The 16,246-nt window shown below is 40.0% G+C and overlaps 1 protein-coding gene across 1 annotated transcript; it reads right to left on the minus strand.

Annotated features, from left to right (window-relative positions):
* Nucleotides 1–432: 432 nt before the first annotated feature.
* Nucleotides 433–16,005, minus strand: LOC141918947 (kinesin-like protein KIF20B). The gene is made up of 8 exons (XM_074813912.1): nucleotides 15,865–16,005; nucleotides 14,985–15,068; nucleotides 14,354–14,509; nucleotides 13,115–13,291; nucleotides 12,359–12,520; nucleotides 8,611–8,814; nucleotides 2,036–2,183; nucleotides 433–557 (listed from the first exon to the last, which is right to left on the minus strand). Exons 1-6 carry the CDS (start codon nucleotides 16,003–16,005, stop codon nucleotides 8,683–8,685), a joined length of 852 nt encoding a protein of 283 aa, XP_074670013.1. The 3' UTR covers nucleotides 433–557; nucleotides 2,036–2,183; nucleotides 8,611–8,682.
* Nucleotides 16,006–16,246: the final 241 nt, after the last annotated feature.

The raw sequence follows: 16,246 nt of genomic DNA on the forward strand, positions 1-16,246 counted from the left end.
AATCTATGGATTCCTTCATGGTCTCTATTTCTGTTATCCCTTCATGCTACTCTTAAATGAACACCAACTACTGGAAAAACAAATTAAGACTCAACTGCTGTACTAGAGGAAAAAGTAACACTCCACATACCCCAGCCTAAGGTATCTAAGACTCCAAATGTGAAGATATCGCCATGACTGCTATATAGGTGATACAACAAGTCAGCAGTCACACACAGAGAAGATAAGTGAGAAAACAGAGAAAATTAAAGTAACACATCAGGAAGAAAAGACCAAAAGAAATAAGTCAGTACTTTCAAACCTCTTCTGCAACTTGACTCAATCAGGTTTGTTCTGTCCCCCCAATATCTTATTTTAAGCCCAGATTACAGAAATAGATTACAGCGGACAGAACACTAACCCGTAATCACTTACCGAAGAATCAGGGATATCTAGAGGGCAAGAACTGTCCATTGAATACAGCTTTCTCTTAGATCGTTTTGGCTTGAGCTCCTTTCCTTTGACATTTTCTGGTTCTGCAGACTTGGGAGAGCTTATTGTTGCCATCAGCTGCTTTGCTACAAGAAAAAATTTATTGTAAATCAATGTCTTATTGGTTTTATGAGCCTCAAAATTAATGAATAAAGGTTTAATGAATAAAGGTTTATTAAAACCAGTTTAAAAATGAAACAGATGTAGTCTGAAATTTAAACATAAAAATTCAGAAGTGGTATGTATTTGACTACCACAGTCTTCTATATCCTGAAACAGTTTTCTATAGCTTCAAATACAAAAGCTTAAAGGACACATTTAAATAGCACCAAAAAAATCAATTGGGATTCAGATTTCACTGGATGTTAAATACAACAGGAATTGAAAACCAGGCTTAACTTCTTTGTACTGACAGAAGCACAAGGTTGAGTCAATTTTCTCTATGTACTTGTATAGTTTTATCAAACTAGTACCAGCTCTATGAAGAGATGAGTGTGTGCATCTTATGAGCTAGAAGGAAAGAGATCCCAATCAATACTAAGTTATGCAAAGGAGGGAAAAAATACAGGACATGGTAATAAAGGTTACAAATTAGACCTCATTTGCTCAAATAAAGTATTTCCAGGGTGAAATTTTGATTACTCTGAATTTGGCTTCCATTGATAATGACATGTTGTCCTCATGGAACCACTCTGACAAATGTGAAAAATGTTAGAAATCCCACTATCTTAACTGTGCATCGTGAATAATGACTAACCTTGTTTTAACCAGCCAAATAGTAGTGTCTTTTAGAATTTAACACTGGTGATTCTTTGTGCCCTCTGCTAATTTTAATCTTTTTTTTTTTAAAAAAAAAACCAGTAACTCAGAAATCATGTCTTACTGTAGGAAAGAATAAAAATATATTCTTCAATGGAAGGTCCTAGCAGTTAATTTTCCCAAGGCTATACTTAAACTTGAAATCCATTAACTGCTTCAGAGCTAGTTTATTGAAGTCTTCCACATATTTTCTGGAGATACTGGCTTTCAGATCCTGTAGAACTAATCTTCCTCTCCTACATACATACTTCAAAAAACATTAATACAATTTCCACAGAAACAAAACAGGAAGTGGGGGGGAGATTGCTTATAGAACAAGGTCAGATCTGGGTTTGAATTCAACTCTTGATTTTTTTAGATCAACAGGTCAAGTTTCTGAAATTGCCTTTAACTGTTTTACTGTAAACAAGAACAAAGTAACTCAGACATTTTGAGCTTATCATTGCTTTTATGATAAATTTATACGCACATAGTCCACACTGCATCCTTTCGCTCTACCTGGCTTACCTTTCACACTTAACCTAAACTTTAGAACCATGTGGTCCTTGTAATCCAGTCGGCCTCTTCTACTCTGCAAGATTCAGCAGAGCAGGCCCCAGCTCAGACTCCATTGTTTCATAAATGAAAGAACTGGATGCAGCAGACGTGGCCTTTAACAGCACATACATTAACAGATTACAGTAGAAAAAAGCTATTCTACAATACCCAGATAACATGGAATAAGCCTTATTTATTCTGTACAAACCTTTAGAGTGAAAAATAACAGGAGAACTTTGGAAAAAATCTCCAATTTTTTGTAGTGTTCCATCTTTCTTTTTAGCTGACTTTTTACGTGAAGTAGATTCTTGCTTTCTTAAGGGGTATTCTTTTCTTTTCTTCTGTGTAGAAGACATCTGTACAGAAATACACAGTCATTGTTTAAGTCGAAAAGTTGACTTATCTTCAAGTTTAATTCCATTTTGTTTGGCTTCAATGTTATTTTCAAGCTGACATTTTGAGCTTTGCTACCGAAACCTCTGCTCATTAATGATACTGCCGCAGCAAGCAATGTAGACAACCTTATTTTATACCCAAAAGAAAAGAAATTGTCAGTTTCACAGAATACATCTAAGGGCATGAGTAATATAGGAAATAAATAGTTTCTTTTAAAAAAGTAGATTCAAAGTTTTAGAGTATTTCATTAGACTAGCTGTTCTAGTTATAAAACAGAAGAAAACTGATGGTGAAAATAAATCTACTGTCCACCCTTTGAGCCTGCCCAGGTTACTACTAAGGTCTAAAATCATACTTTTATAGTTGTCATGCATATAGATGACACAAACCTTAGTTTTACTTCAAAAGGAATTGCCTATAACATGACATATGCTGAGTATGTTCAAACTAGTCTTCATAACTACTCAGCATGCAACATCCTTCCCTGGGAATCCCTGTACGCTGCAGCCAGTACACGTTCTGGGCAAATACAGACTGACTCTCCTTGGTTAGCTTAGAAAGTTTAGTAGGAAGACAACGTACGTGTTTAAGAATCCTATTAAAATACATAGATAAGGATTAAGATACTGCTGCATAAGAATGTTTGCTCCTTTCACAAGTCCACCTTTACAGAAAAGGTGGACTTATGAAAGGAGAAACTAACTTCAAAATTGAACAAAACCAAACTATTTTCTTGTTGCTTGTAGAAGGTGAATTAGTCATAGCAGGTTTTGCATTTTCTTGTTCTCACTTTTCACAAGATCCTAAGAAAATAAACATGACAAATTTTAACTAGGATTCTTCCGGAAAGAATAATGATTACCTATATTACAGAAGCAGCCACTATTTAAATGCTATGACTAACAGTAGGGAGGCATTGACTACTGCTGGATAGAGGTAACTATTCAAACGTGAAATAAACACTAAACAAACTTGTGGAAGGGAACTAGAAATGCCTGTAGTCAAACCATTCTGACATTTACTATTTTCTTCTCTCCGTTATTTCCTATACTTTTGACTTTAAGAGATTTGACAAGCCAACACCCAAATTGAAATTAATAAATCTAAGTGTAAATTTGGATTTATGGTGACAAGTATATAAAAAACAGGTTGGTAGCACAGTGCCATTGTTAAGCTGTCTTTTAATGACATCTTCTATCTTGTGAAGTGGTGCTGAGAGATTTCAGATAACCGACAGCCATACCAACTGATAACAGCATCAGAAAACGGAAAGAGGATTTTGTTCTTTAATTAGAAGGGAGCCTCTGAAAAAGATTTGGTTTTGTTTGTTTCTAAAACACCAGGGAGTTTGTTTCATTTTTAAAAAAATTTGACATGAGCAGTATGTGGTTATTTTAGCACTACAGGTTTCCCCTCAGTTTTAGTTTTCACAATGCTTTTCAGTTTTAGGAAATTTAAAAAAACAAACTGTGTCTTCAGTAGACTTGTAACAGTTAAAGTTACTGAATCATTTTATAATCTGTTTGGCATATGTAACATGAAGATAAATATTTAAATATGGGTACAGAAGGCCCCATATGCAGACCGGACCCGCTTCATAGGGAAGTCTGCTGCCTCCCTGGGGGCCGCGTCAATGACCTCAAGGCAAAACTCCCCACTCTAGTGAGACCCAAGGACTACTACCCTCTCCTGGTTTTTCAGGTAGGTAGTGACGACATTACTAGGAGAAGTCCTAAAGCAATGAAGAGAGATTTCAGGTCCTTGGGGAAAGTGATTAAGGGGTCGGGGGCACAAATTGTGTTCTCCTCCATCCCTTCAGTTGGAGGGATGGATGAAGAAGAATACAGGAGAACTCAACAGATGAGCTTGTGGCTCCAAGACTGGTGTTACAGTCAGGGCTTTGGATTTTTCAATCATGGGTTGGTATACAGGGCGCCAGACCTTTTGGCATTAGATGGAATGCACCTGTCCCAGAGGGGGAAGAGGATCATGGGACAGGAGTTAGCTGGGCTCATTGACAGAGCTTTAAACTAGATTTGAAGGGGGAAGGGGGAAAACATCAGCCCATCTGAAGTACATGTATACCAATGCACACAGTATGGGTAACAAACAGGAGGAGCTTGAAACCATGATGAAACAGGAAAATTATGATGTTGTGGCTATTACAGAAACATGGTGGGATGTCTCCCATGACTGGAGTGCGCCTGTTGATGGCTACAAGCTCTTTAGAAGGGACAGACGAGGAAGGAGAGGTGGTGGGGTGGCGCTGTATGTTAGGGACTGTTGTGATTGCCTTGAGCACAAGTGTAGCGAAGACAGGGTAGAGTGTCTTTGCGTTAGAATCAGGGGGAAGGCCAACAGGGCAGATGTTGTAGTAGGAGTCTACTAGAGGCCACCCACCCAGGACAGAGAGGTGGATGAAATATTCTATAAGTATTTAGAAGAAATCTCATGATCGCTTGCCCTTGTTCTTGTGGGAGACTTCAACTTCCCAGACATCTGCTGGAAGTACAGTACAGCAGAGCGAGACCAGTCCCGGAGATTCCTGGAATGTGTGGGAGACAACTTCCTGACGCAACTGGTGAGAGAACCAACCAGAGAAGGTGCCCTGCTGGATCTCCTCTTTGTGAACAGAGAAGGACTGGTGGACAATGTGGCAGCTGGAGGCCGACTAGGGCACAGTGATCATGAAATAATAGAGTTCTCTATTCTTAGAGAGGCCAGGAGAGGGCTAAGCAGAACTGACATCCTGGACTTCAAAAGGGCTGACTTTGTATTGATTAGGCACCTGCTTGAAAGGATCCCTTGGGAGACAATCCTGAACAGTATAGGGGTCCAGGAAGACTGGGCACTCTTTAAGAAGGAAGTGTTAATGGCTCAGGAACAGGCAGTCCCCAGGTGCTGTAAGAGAAGCCAGCAACAGAGAAGACCAACCTGGCTGAACAGGGAGCTTTGGCTGCAACTCAGGGAGAAAAGGAAAGTTTACAGCCTTTGGATGAAGGGACTAGCCACTCACAGTGATTACAAAGACACAGTGAGGCTATGCAGGGCAGAAATCAGGAGGTCTAAAGCCCAGCTGGAAATTACCCTGGCTTCAGCAATCAAGGATAACAAGAAATGTTTCTATAAGTATGTCAACAGCAAAAGAAAGACCAGGGAGAGTCTCCATCCCCTGCTGGATGCAGGGGGAAACATGGTAACAAGTGATGAGGAGAAGGCTGAGGTCCTTAATGCCTTCTTTGCCTCAGTCTTTAATAACAAGACTAGTTGGACTGAGGGAATCCAGCCTCCTCAGCCAGAGGACAGAGACTGGGAGAACGACCCCCCTGCAATCCAGGAGACAGTCAGTGACCTACTGCATCACATAGACACACACAAGTCTATGGGACCTGATGGGATACACCGGAGGGTGCTGAAGGAGCTGGCTGGGGTGCTCGCCAAGCCACTTTCCATCATTATCAGCAGTCCTGGTTGACCGGGGAGGTCCTGACAGATTGGAAACTGGCCAATGTGACGCCCATCTATAAGAAGAGTCGGAAGGATGATCCAGGAAATTACAGGCCTGTCAGCTTGACGTTGGTGCCCGGGAAGCTGATGGAGCACCTCATCCAGAGTACCATCACACAACACATGCAGGACAACCAGATGATCAGGCCCAGTCAGCATGGGTTTATGAAAGGCAGGTCCTGCTTGACAAACCTGATCTCCTTCTATGACAGGGTTGACCTGCTTATTGGATGAGGGAAAGGCTGTGGATGTAGTTTACCTCGACTTGAGTAGGGTCTTTGACACCGTTTCCCACAGCATTCTCCTGGCGAAATTGGCTGCTCGAGGCTTGGATGGTCGCACACGCTTTGCTGGGTAAAAAACTGGCTGGATGGCCGGGCCCAAAGAGTTGTGGTGCATGGAGTTAAATCCACTTGGTGGCTGGTCACGAGTGGTGTCCCCCAGGGCTCGGTTTTGGGGCCACTACTGTTTAAGATCTTTATTGATGATCTAGACGAGGGGATCGAGTGCACCCTCAGTAAGTCTGCAGATGACACCAAGTTGGGTGGGAGTGTTGATCTGCTTGAGGGTAGGGAGGCTCTGCAGAGAGATCTGGACAGGCTGGAGCGATGGGCTAAGGCCAACTGTATGAGCTTCAATAAGGCCAAATGCCGGGTGCTGCACTTGGGTCACAACAACCCCCAGCAACGCTACAGGCTTGGGGAGGAGTGGCTGGAGAGCTGCCAGTCAGAGAGGGACCTGGGGGTGTTGATTGACAGCCGGATAAACATGAGCCAGCAGTGTGCCCAGGTGGCCAAGAAGGCCAATGGTATCCTGGCTTGTATCAGAAATAGCGTGGCCAGCAGGGCCAGGGAAGTGATCTTGCCCCTGTACTTGGCACTGGTGAGGCCGCACCTCGATTACTGTGTTCAGTTTTGGGCCCCTCACTACAAAAAAGGACATTGAGTATGTCCAGAGAAGGGCAACGAAGCTGGTGAAGGGTCTGGAGCACATGTCGTACGAGAAGCGACTGAGGGAACTGGGGTTGTTTAGTTTGGAGAAGAGGAGGCTGAGGGGAGACCTCATCACCCTCTACAACTACCTGAAAGGAGGGTGCAGAGAGCTGGGGATGAGTCTCTTTAACCAAGTAATGAGCGATAAGACAAGAGGTAATGGCCTCAAGTTGCACCAGGGAAGGTTTAGACTGGATATTAGGAAGTATTTCTTTCCAGAATGGGTTGTTGGGCATTGGAATGGGCTGCCCAGGGAAGTGGTGGAGTCCCCATCCCTGGAGGTGTTTAAGAGTAGGGTCGACATAGCGCTGGGGGATACGGTGTAGTTGGAAACTGCCAGTGCTAGGTTAACGGTTGGACTAGATGATCTTCAAGGTCCTTTCCAACCTAGATGATTCTGTGATTTAAGAGTAACATTCAGGTGAATAAAACAGCAATAAGATACTTCTAAAATTAGTTCCATGTTATTGAAAAATTACTTAGCTAAATGTTATCCCATCAGGATATGAACATCTACGCTATGAAAGGATTTATAAATGGATTGGTAAAACAGTCTTCTCAAAACATGGATAACTATGTTAGATGAAATATATTCATCTGTAGATAAGGTTCAGTACTTTTCCAGTGCCTTCAGAAGGATGGTTATTTTTACACTTACTTTTCCAGCAGCCTAAGAGAATACTCCTCTCAAAGAAAATTGGTTCAAGACATAGGAAGTTTAAATCAAATCTGGACATTATTCCAGAATGAAGCGTTCAATTCCAGATGAATTAACTTACACAACTTTTAACAGTTACTTTTGCAATCCAAGTTTAACAAAATGACTTTATTGAAGTACTGTTGAACACTAATCACTGAAGTGACCGTTTCTCTTAACTATTTTACTAAGAGATTAAAAAAACATCACTTGAGAACACTTGAATGAGAATGCTAGAAAACCATCAGACACTTCACTCTCCAGCTGAGACAAACTCAGAGTGATCACTTGCCACTTATGCAAATGACCCACAGGTCATCTCCCTATACTCACCTGTCAGCTTCAGAAGTCCTTAGAAGTACAGAGATTCATAAGCCCCACAAGTAGGATTACAAGTAAGTACCACCACAATGAGGTATTAGGGTTTCATAGTCTTTGTGTCTTAGAAATAGCTCTGTTCATGATAATGTTGATAAAAGTCAGAGGAAAGAAATGTGCGGTTCAAGTAGGAGCAGTGAAGATTTTTACCACCCTGAACTGCTGTGAAGCCTTAGTCTCGCACATAAACACCACAGCACACTAAGAACGCTGGCACATATAACCTAGCACAACTGAAGGAATTAAAGAGGAATTAAGTTCTACAGAAAACAGGGAGGTTCAGGTGCTCGTGCAATTAGTTCTGTATATTCCCTTTAAATACAAAAAGATCAAAGAAAACACAGACTGGACAAAAAGTCAAAGGAAGTGGTCTTGAAACTCTGAAATGCAACGATTAAGCCCAGAGGCTTAACTTTTAATTGCCTATTAGAAGAGGTTATAGTTGATACCAATGATTGCTTAAACCAAAAGAAGCAGTTCTATTGAACTGGTCTCTAATCCTGCAGATCACAGCTACAGACAGAAGCAAATAGTAAGAGCAAGGAGAGAGAAATGTAAAAGGTGAAGAGGAAGTACATATCAGGGACAAGCGTCCAGAGTCTGGATAAATTGAAATCTATGACTTTATTCAACATAGGCCAGAGATCCACACCTTGGCAGGAGGTGGGGGGTGGGGGGGAAAGAGGTTTAAATATTCTCTGTATATATCCTTAGGATCTCAGTGAGAATCAAAAGGATAGGATTTTAACAAATGATCAGAGTAATAAATTGAAAGACTACACAACACATTTTGTCAGTTGGTCTAGGTCATACCTCATCCCTCTCTTCACTTGTCCTTTTCTTTCTTGGCTTGAGCACTTTAACTGTAGCTGGTAAGGTGCTGCCCTAGTGTTTCACCTCCATCTTATCGGGTTCCAGAGGTGTGAACTGAATTTCCATCTCTGGTTTTGGGAACCGACTAGTATTTCCACTTTCTGTGGACACTTCTGAAGAGTCAAGGACAATTTCTGAATGCTCCTGCAAATACATGGAAATTTTAAGAACACAAGTTTTAAAATAACTGAGTTAAAAAACCCATAATACACATCTTTCCCCAATGGATTGCAAAGTAAGCATTCCATTTCCCAGCTTTCACTTTCAGAACACTTCTAATTGAAGGAATCTACTTCAACCATAGCAGAGTTTAACCCTTACTTTCTAAAACTTTTTTGTTACATTTTAAAAAGTTAACGTTTCTATCTACAGTGACAGAACTTGAACTCAGCCTGATACTTTGTTTCCAAGTCATTTTGCTCAAGGGCAGAGACAGTCACAGTTTTCACAAGTAGCAGTAGTAGAATGGACATGACTTTCATCTTAACTCTGCTGCTCCTTAGGAGCTAGGCAGTGATAGCAGCTTTTGAGAGAAAAGTATAACCTTTCTCTAGCCTATCTTTAAGGAATTTTCCCTTCCCCTTCTACACCAGAGAAGTTGTGTAAGTAACAAGGTCCAACTAGCAAGCTACAAGCCAAATTCAACCTATGAGAGGCTTCTACATCACTACCTGTTCTCTGGAGGAAGAGCAGGCATTAAGGCAGCCCGCAGCCCACAAGCTGAAAACCTTGTCTTGTACCTGCTCACAGCCAAACTGCAAGAACTGCACAGTGAGGGTGGGATGGAAAAATCAGTTTGACAATTCTTCTTCCTCAGCAGCACTTACCTTCCACCATCCACCCAACCTGTTTTTCTTAGCAAAACCAGCAAGTGAGAGCTGTGGTCCTCCCAGCTCCTGCATCTCTGTGGCAGCAGTTCAGCTGCTGGCTAGCATACAGGAATGGATTCAGCAGCTGTTTGAATGAAACCTGAAAGACAGGCTGCTGGGGTGGTTGGTGCTTAGAAACTGCAGGTGGCTGCTACTACTGCTGCTGGTGGGGTCCCAAACAGAGCAGCTGCTGTGGCTTCTCAAAGGGCACTCTCCTCCTCTCAAAAAGGAAAGTGATCAAAGCTCATGGAAAGCCCAGAGATAGTCACATTCTGCAACAGGCTCTGCTGGGATTCTGAGTAAGAATACAAGCACCACTGCATTCCCAAGAATGGAGTTGGCTAATATAAACATTTTTCTTTATAACTGCTACTTCATGAGAGTTAGCCATCAAAAAGTTACACAGGAATGGCTAGTGTCATTAGCTAACACAGCTACACACAAGAATCCTGTAGTGGAAGAAAGCAAATCCAATTTGCCCTGCTACTGCTCATCCATTTAAAAGGGTTTATATATTTGTTTCAAGTGACTTATCTAATAATCAGCCACTTCATAAGCATTGGTGAGAGGTAGGATTTCAAGAGCATGCAGCTGAAGTCAGATATAGCTATTCACATGATTATGTTATACATCTTTTATTTCTACCAAAAGCCACTAAAATGAGGTGATCTGATCACCAAGAAAGGTATTTGCAGAATAAAACTTTAGAATTATTCAGACAACAGGATACATTTTCTTCCCTATTCTGCATTTAGCAAAATCCATACAACTGCATAAAATTTTTAAATTTCAGTTTTGTACCAACCTCACTTAATGAAGAGGCACTGCTAGGACAGTGAGATAATGAATAATTCCCTTTAACTGCGTCATATCTAACTGAAATACTTGACAAAGTATAGGATTAGTCCTGCTTTGTTTTTCTATAAACTGTAAATATTTAGAATGAGAAGAGATTATGCTAAACTGTAAACCTCAAAATATTTTGATTTTTCTAAAGCTACAATATAAAAGCTCAAGTGCAGACAGCTAATGAACACCTGGGCTGAGAGACAACACAAGTTTAAGGCAGTAACCTCTACTCACGATGCCATCATGAGATGTGCCCTGCTGGGTCTCACCAACAGTCCGTCTAGTTCAATATTCTGCCCCAAGAGTGGCAAAGGGAGATGCTATTTAAGGATAAGATAGTGATCCTGGTCACCTTGTCATCTGTCCTCTCCATACTCTCCCAGCATTCTTAGCTGTGCATTACAATTGTCAGAGTCTACACCACTGTCTAACCCTCAGAGTATCCATTTAAAAATATATTGATGGATTTCTACTACAAAATTTTTCTAATCCCTGCTGACAGTAACTGTTTCCACCACCTCCAGAAAATTACTAGCTGCTTCATATAGGAATATGTTATTTTAGCTGTCTTAAAATTATTTCCTATTAGTTTCACGAAGTGCTGCCCAGTTCTTGCAGGATTTTAACAAGGACAGTTCTGCCTTCTGTTTACCCACCGCAACCATGATTTTGTAAACCTCAGTCCCACAACCCTCTGGTGGCCTTAACCTCTCCTAATCACAGTGCCAGCTTCTTAGCCTCTCCTCACAAGGCAGGAGACACACATTGTCTTGATCACCTTAGATTTTCTTCTTTATCTCCACTATATCTTTCCTGAGAATTATTTGACTTCCCCCCAAGACTCTACCCCATTCACTTCACACCATAACAGTTTATCACATGATAATCCTGGTAGTAGCCTCTCCTTATTCATAACATCAAGTACTGTGGCTACTGGCTTGAGGTAAATACTTCAGCACCAACTGTTCACAACAATTCTTCTCTGTAACTAATTTTATAGCAAAAATAACTAATTTTATGGTGCTCTCTTAGCTGCCATTACAAAGCTGTATAAAGCAATAACCATTCTGAGAGCTCCTCTCTACTCCCTCATACATCACAAGCTTTATCTATACGGCACCAGCTGAATTGATGAAGTAGCAAGAAACTGGCCAGTCTTATTTGGCAGTAGACAGGAGAGAGATGAAGAGATGCATTTCATCATTCAGCCCAGTTCTGCCACAAGAGGAGAATCACATCTTCTAGCAGCCAGGGGAGGGTCTGCTAGGAAATCCATGTTCAGCTCTCTTCATTACTAGTTAGCAATGGAGTCACGTAGCATTAATTCAGTTTGGGAGGAAAACTACCTCACTGAATACTGCTCACGTAGCACACAGGGATTTGGTCAGAATCAGAAGGCTCAGTACAGGTGCAAGCCTTTCAATTTTTGTTCAGGAAATATGCAAAGTCAATCTTTTCTTTGTGTAAACTTCAAATATTGTTTTGTTTTTAAGTAAGATGCAAGATACCGTTCTGTTCTTGTGAACCCCATACGGGCTGGCAGCTCTAATTACAGAACCATCTCTACTACCACACTATAGGTGGTATCAGGAAAGTTGTCTGAGCTGAAATCCCCTTAGCACTGACATAACCAAACAGAGGTGACATCACAAATATTATGTCTTCAAATCTCTAGAATCTGGATTAGTTAACTAGTTTTTCCCTCAGGTACAGAAGTTTTATAGTGTATAGAGAGGTGGTATTCTCTTAACTAAAGTACTTCTTTTTCTGAGAGGGAACTTGAAAGAGGGAGAGAGAAGAATAAACAAGAACTCAGAATTAGTGATATAGTTAAAGTACGAAGAACTACAGAAAGTAACTTTTGGGAGATTCCCCACATTGCTGAAATATATACTGAGAAAACAACAAAACAAAGATGTTACTAACAACATATCATTAGTACATACTTTCTATAAATATAACAAACATACCTCTTTGTTTACAGACTGATCTATTTTATCTTGTCCTTCAGGTAAAGGTACTTCTGCCAAAGACTGAAGACTTTTATGGTTAACGCCTTGTTTCAATTCCTTTATAAAGTCATCTTTCTCAGCCAGCTGTTTTCTTAGTTCTTCTGTATCAGTTCCCTCATCCTAATAAACATAGCAAAAATTGCCACAAATTGCAGGATTGGCAAGAGAAATTAACATGTGCATGAGCATCATTACAATTACTCGGTAGCACCAGTTTTAGAATTGCAGGCTCAAACAGCCAGCTGTCCAACAAAAAGCCAACAACTTCATGTATGAGTGGCCTCTACTTAAAGCCAAGAAAGGTCATACAACAGCCTGGGAAGATGCAATGCAAAATTTTTATTTTAATCTACTTATGTAGGGTTATAAATTTCACCTCCCATTGTTTATGAAGTTCTTGGTTCTGTGCAAAAGGCAGCTGATGTGATAGTTGTTTCAGATTTCCAGTCTAATCAAATTGCAATCAAATGATCAAATAGACTTGAGTGTTTATTTGAACTACTAAGTTTTTTGAAACTTCAGTTACTGTTACAAATTCAGTTTCAGAAAAGCATAAAGCTTTTTTTTTTTTTGTATTAGCTGCAAACAATTTCAATATGTTTGGAATAGAGCCAAAACATAGTGTTTTGCAGAGTTAGTGAATAACAAAAGAAAAATCACAAAAACAACTAAAAAAAAAATCCCACAGAAACGACAGAAAGAATGAGAGAGGACCTTTCCTGAATCATTTACTGCAGCTTGTTTCAGTTCTGCTATTTCTTTATCTTTTTGTATGGTGATAGAAGCCAAAGTCTTGAGCTGTACTTCCAAAGCTTCTATTAATTTATTTCTTTCTTCACGCCACTTTTGAAGATTGTTGTCCTTTTCTACCAGCTGTGCAGCAAGTCTTTCCTGAATGGGGGAAAAAATAGGTTAGAATTGAACACCACTTCTACAAACCATCTGAACTGTTCTGACAGCTTAGTTTGGCATAGTCAGTACTATTTTATGGCCTCAGTAGACTTGAGAGCCTATGTAGATCTTAAAAAGCTCACACAGAACTAGTTTCACTACAAATATACAAAAGCAAACCATGCTTCAAATGAGAAAAAACTGTATCTATATTTATACTGTTTGTGAAGAGAATTTTTGTCAAGAACCACCACTCCTGCTTGCCCACTTTCTGATTTTATTACTGGAAAGTCTCAGGCAAGCAAAGTCACAGACAAAGTGAAAGTAGTCCCAAGCTCCTAACATCCCCCTGTACTGATTGCAGGTCCAGAAGGTCATTGCTAACTACTTCTAGATGCAAGTACAGTTTTAGATTGCACAGATTCATACAATAATTTCATATGCTTAAGAAATTACAACCTTGATACAGCCCAGTGACCAGGCAAGGTATCCACCTTGTTATTAACTATCAGTCACTCTACTTTGAAAGTGGTATGGGAGCAAAACCACTAGCATTTTGACCAAGTATTTTTACTGGAAAGATCTGGAAAGAGGCTTTTTTTGTCAACTACTGCTTGCTTCTTCTCTTCCTTCTAAAGCCTCATAGGCTTCTCCCCCCCCCCCCCCTTTTTTTTTTTTTTTTTTCAGAAAAGCCAAGCAACAAATCTTGTTTTTCAAAGTATGTTTTCTTAGCTTCATTAAGTAGCAATTCATTTAAGCATAGGTTACTTATTGGTGTTTTACACACAAGATGAAGTTTGAAGAAGGTGGTGGTGGTGATAGGATAGAAAGGAACAGGCACACTAACTTCCATTACGTATTACGCTTTTTCATTTTGTGACACTCCTATTCTTCCCTTTCACATTGAGATGATCTCATGTAGGCTTTGTCATGTGATAAATGAGGGGACTTTGACAAAGGCCAGCTCCCCTCAAGCGCCCACACTGTTAACACTTGACACGAGATCTGCTCTGTACTAACGACTTATGCTAGAGGACTCTGACGAGACCTCCAGTCACTTACAATTTCTGCTTGCTGCTCTACATAACATTCTCTGTCATCCGCAAATTTTCTCATTTCTCTGTTGTGATGGCTCTCAGCTTCTTTCACTTCACTCATGAGTCTCATTTTTTCCTCCAGCCAATTCTTTTTATCAGTTTGATACTTTGTCTCACTTTCCTATTTTAGTGGAACCAGAAATAAAGCCATAGGCAGAGATTAAGCAACAAAAAAAAGAAGTCTTAAAATCCAGATTACCATTAAACTCATTAATTTCAAAAAGATAACAGAAATACTAGCACAGTTTTACTCCAGCATATTCCCAAGTGCAAGTATTATATTCTCATTTGTTCCTTTCCAGTTAAAAAAATTGTTCAGCAGTTCTCAGAACTTATTATTCGGACTGGCACATCTTCAGGGAACAGACTTTTTTCCCTCTAAAAAATGCTCTGGGTAGGTCACAAACACTATTAAAGTTACACCAAAGGTAATGGCAAAAAGACCCTTTTTACTTACAAATTCCCAATCTTTTATACTTGCAGAACATGTTAAAAAACCTACTTCAAGACTGAAAGGCCAAAAATGCAGCAAAATTTGAATGGTAAACAGAGAGAGTGTGTAACTAAGAATGTCGCTTCAATCACAGCAACTTTGCCTCCTTCTCTGCCACAATCAAACCTCTTGTCAGACATTCTCCCACATAGGACCTGAAAAGCTGCTTGAGAAAAAAGTCTACTTTCTAATCCAAGGAGAATTAAGAGGTAAATCCTTAGTCTAACAGGAAGGACTTACAGGTCACACAGCAAGCACAAGATCTTTAAACAGTCTGATTTATTTGCCCAAGCAACTGACGGGAAAAAGGCTTGAAACAATCCAACTCTTGACATCTGTTCAAGACAATTTTAAGAGGAGCCCAGCTAGAGAAGCACCGTCCATGGTAGCATAACATAGTGAAGGGTGCACTCCATTATGGAGCATCAGTGATGCTGTATATTACAAAGACACCACATCCAGACTTTGCTGCACTGATGCACGGCAGTTTTTAGAGGAGGTTTCCTTTACCAGAACTTGCCACATTGTGCCCTAGTTCTTGAAGATAGCAACACAAAAAAAAATGTAGACTCCTAAATGAAAGTTATGGCTTTAAACCTAAGTATGAATTACATCACCATGTTTTACCTTCAGTTCTTTTCACAGCTTTATTAATTCCTCATTTTCATCTATGTTTTTTTCTGTGGTTTTGCTCATCTTTTGCTGCCAGTCACTATTGCTCTGGTTATCCAGCTCTCTATATCTCTGCTTTCATGCTTCCAGTTCTAGTCAGCACACAAAATGAGGTTATATAACATAGTCTTAAATGCATATTTGACCACATTCACATCCTTCTACTAAAGTTACTTGGATTTATCAGCCATGACCACAGAGGGACAACAGAAGCCTTTAACTGTTAGAAGTTTGTTATGTACTATATAAAATTAATGCCTAAATAACACTCAGCAAATCAAAACAGAGATTTAAAGCAGCTATCACAATACATCCAAAACAATTTTGTCTCCTTGCTCCCTTTCCATGGAGAGATTACCCCAAACTAATCTGTTGGTCTCTTCTAATTTGGTTTCAATCACTTGATCTTGTTTAATATGAGTCTGTTCTTGTTCTTCTAATGTCATCCGCATATCTTCAATTATTTTTTCCTTTGCACACAGATCTGAAAATATATTTACAGATGAGCCCCCATCCTAGTTCCCACCATTCTCTCCCAAAGTGCCTTCATCACAAGTAATTTCCCCCATTTCCTGAGATCTAAAGCTCTATTAGAAAGAAATAGAGTATCTCTACTAAACTTTCCAAATCCAAAATTCTGAAGTGATTCTCATCAACTTGATTTAGGTGAGCATTTCATTGTTAATGTCAGAC

This window comes from Strix aluco, unplaced genomic scaffold (genome assembly GCF_031877795.1).
Source record: "Strix aluco isolate bStrAlu1 unplaced genomic scaffold, bStrAlu1.hap1 HAP1_SCAFFOLD_86, whole genome shotgun sequence".
Classification (NCBI taxonomy): Eukaryota; Metazoa; Chordata; class Aves; order Strigiformes; family Strigidae; genus Strix; species Strix aluco.

What these genes read in the sequence shown, in the direction of transcription:
- LOC141918947 (XM_074813912.1), bottom strand. Translation starts at nt 16,005, where the DNA reads ATGCGGATGACATTAGAAGAACAAGAACAGACTCATATTAAACAAGAT. An exon ending in TGATTGTGGCAGAGAAGGAG is followed by an intron (nt 14,510 to 14,984) that starts GCAAAGTTGCTG and finishes CCACTAAAATAG; the next exon opens with GAAAGTGAGACAAAGTATCA. An exon ending in CAGTAAATGATTCAGGAAAG is followed by an intron (nt 12,521 to 13,114) that starts GTCCTCTCTCAT and finishes TATGTTTATTAG; the next exon opens with GATGAGGGAACTGATACAGA.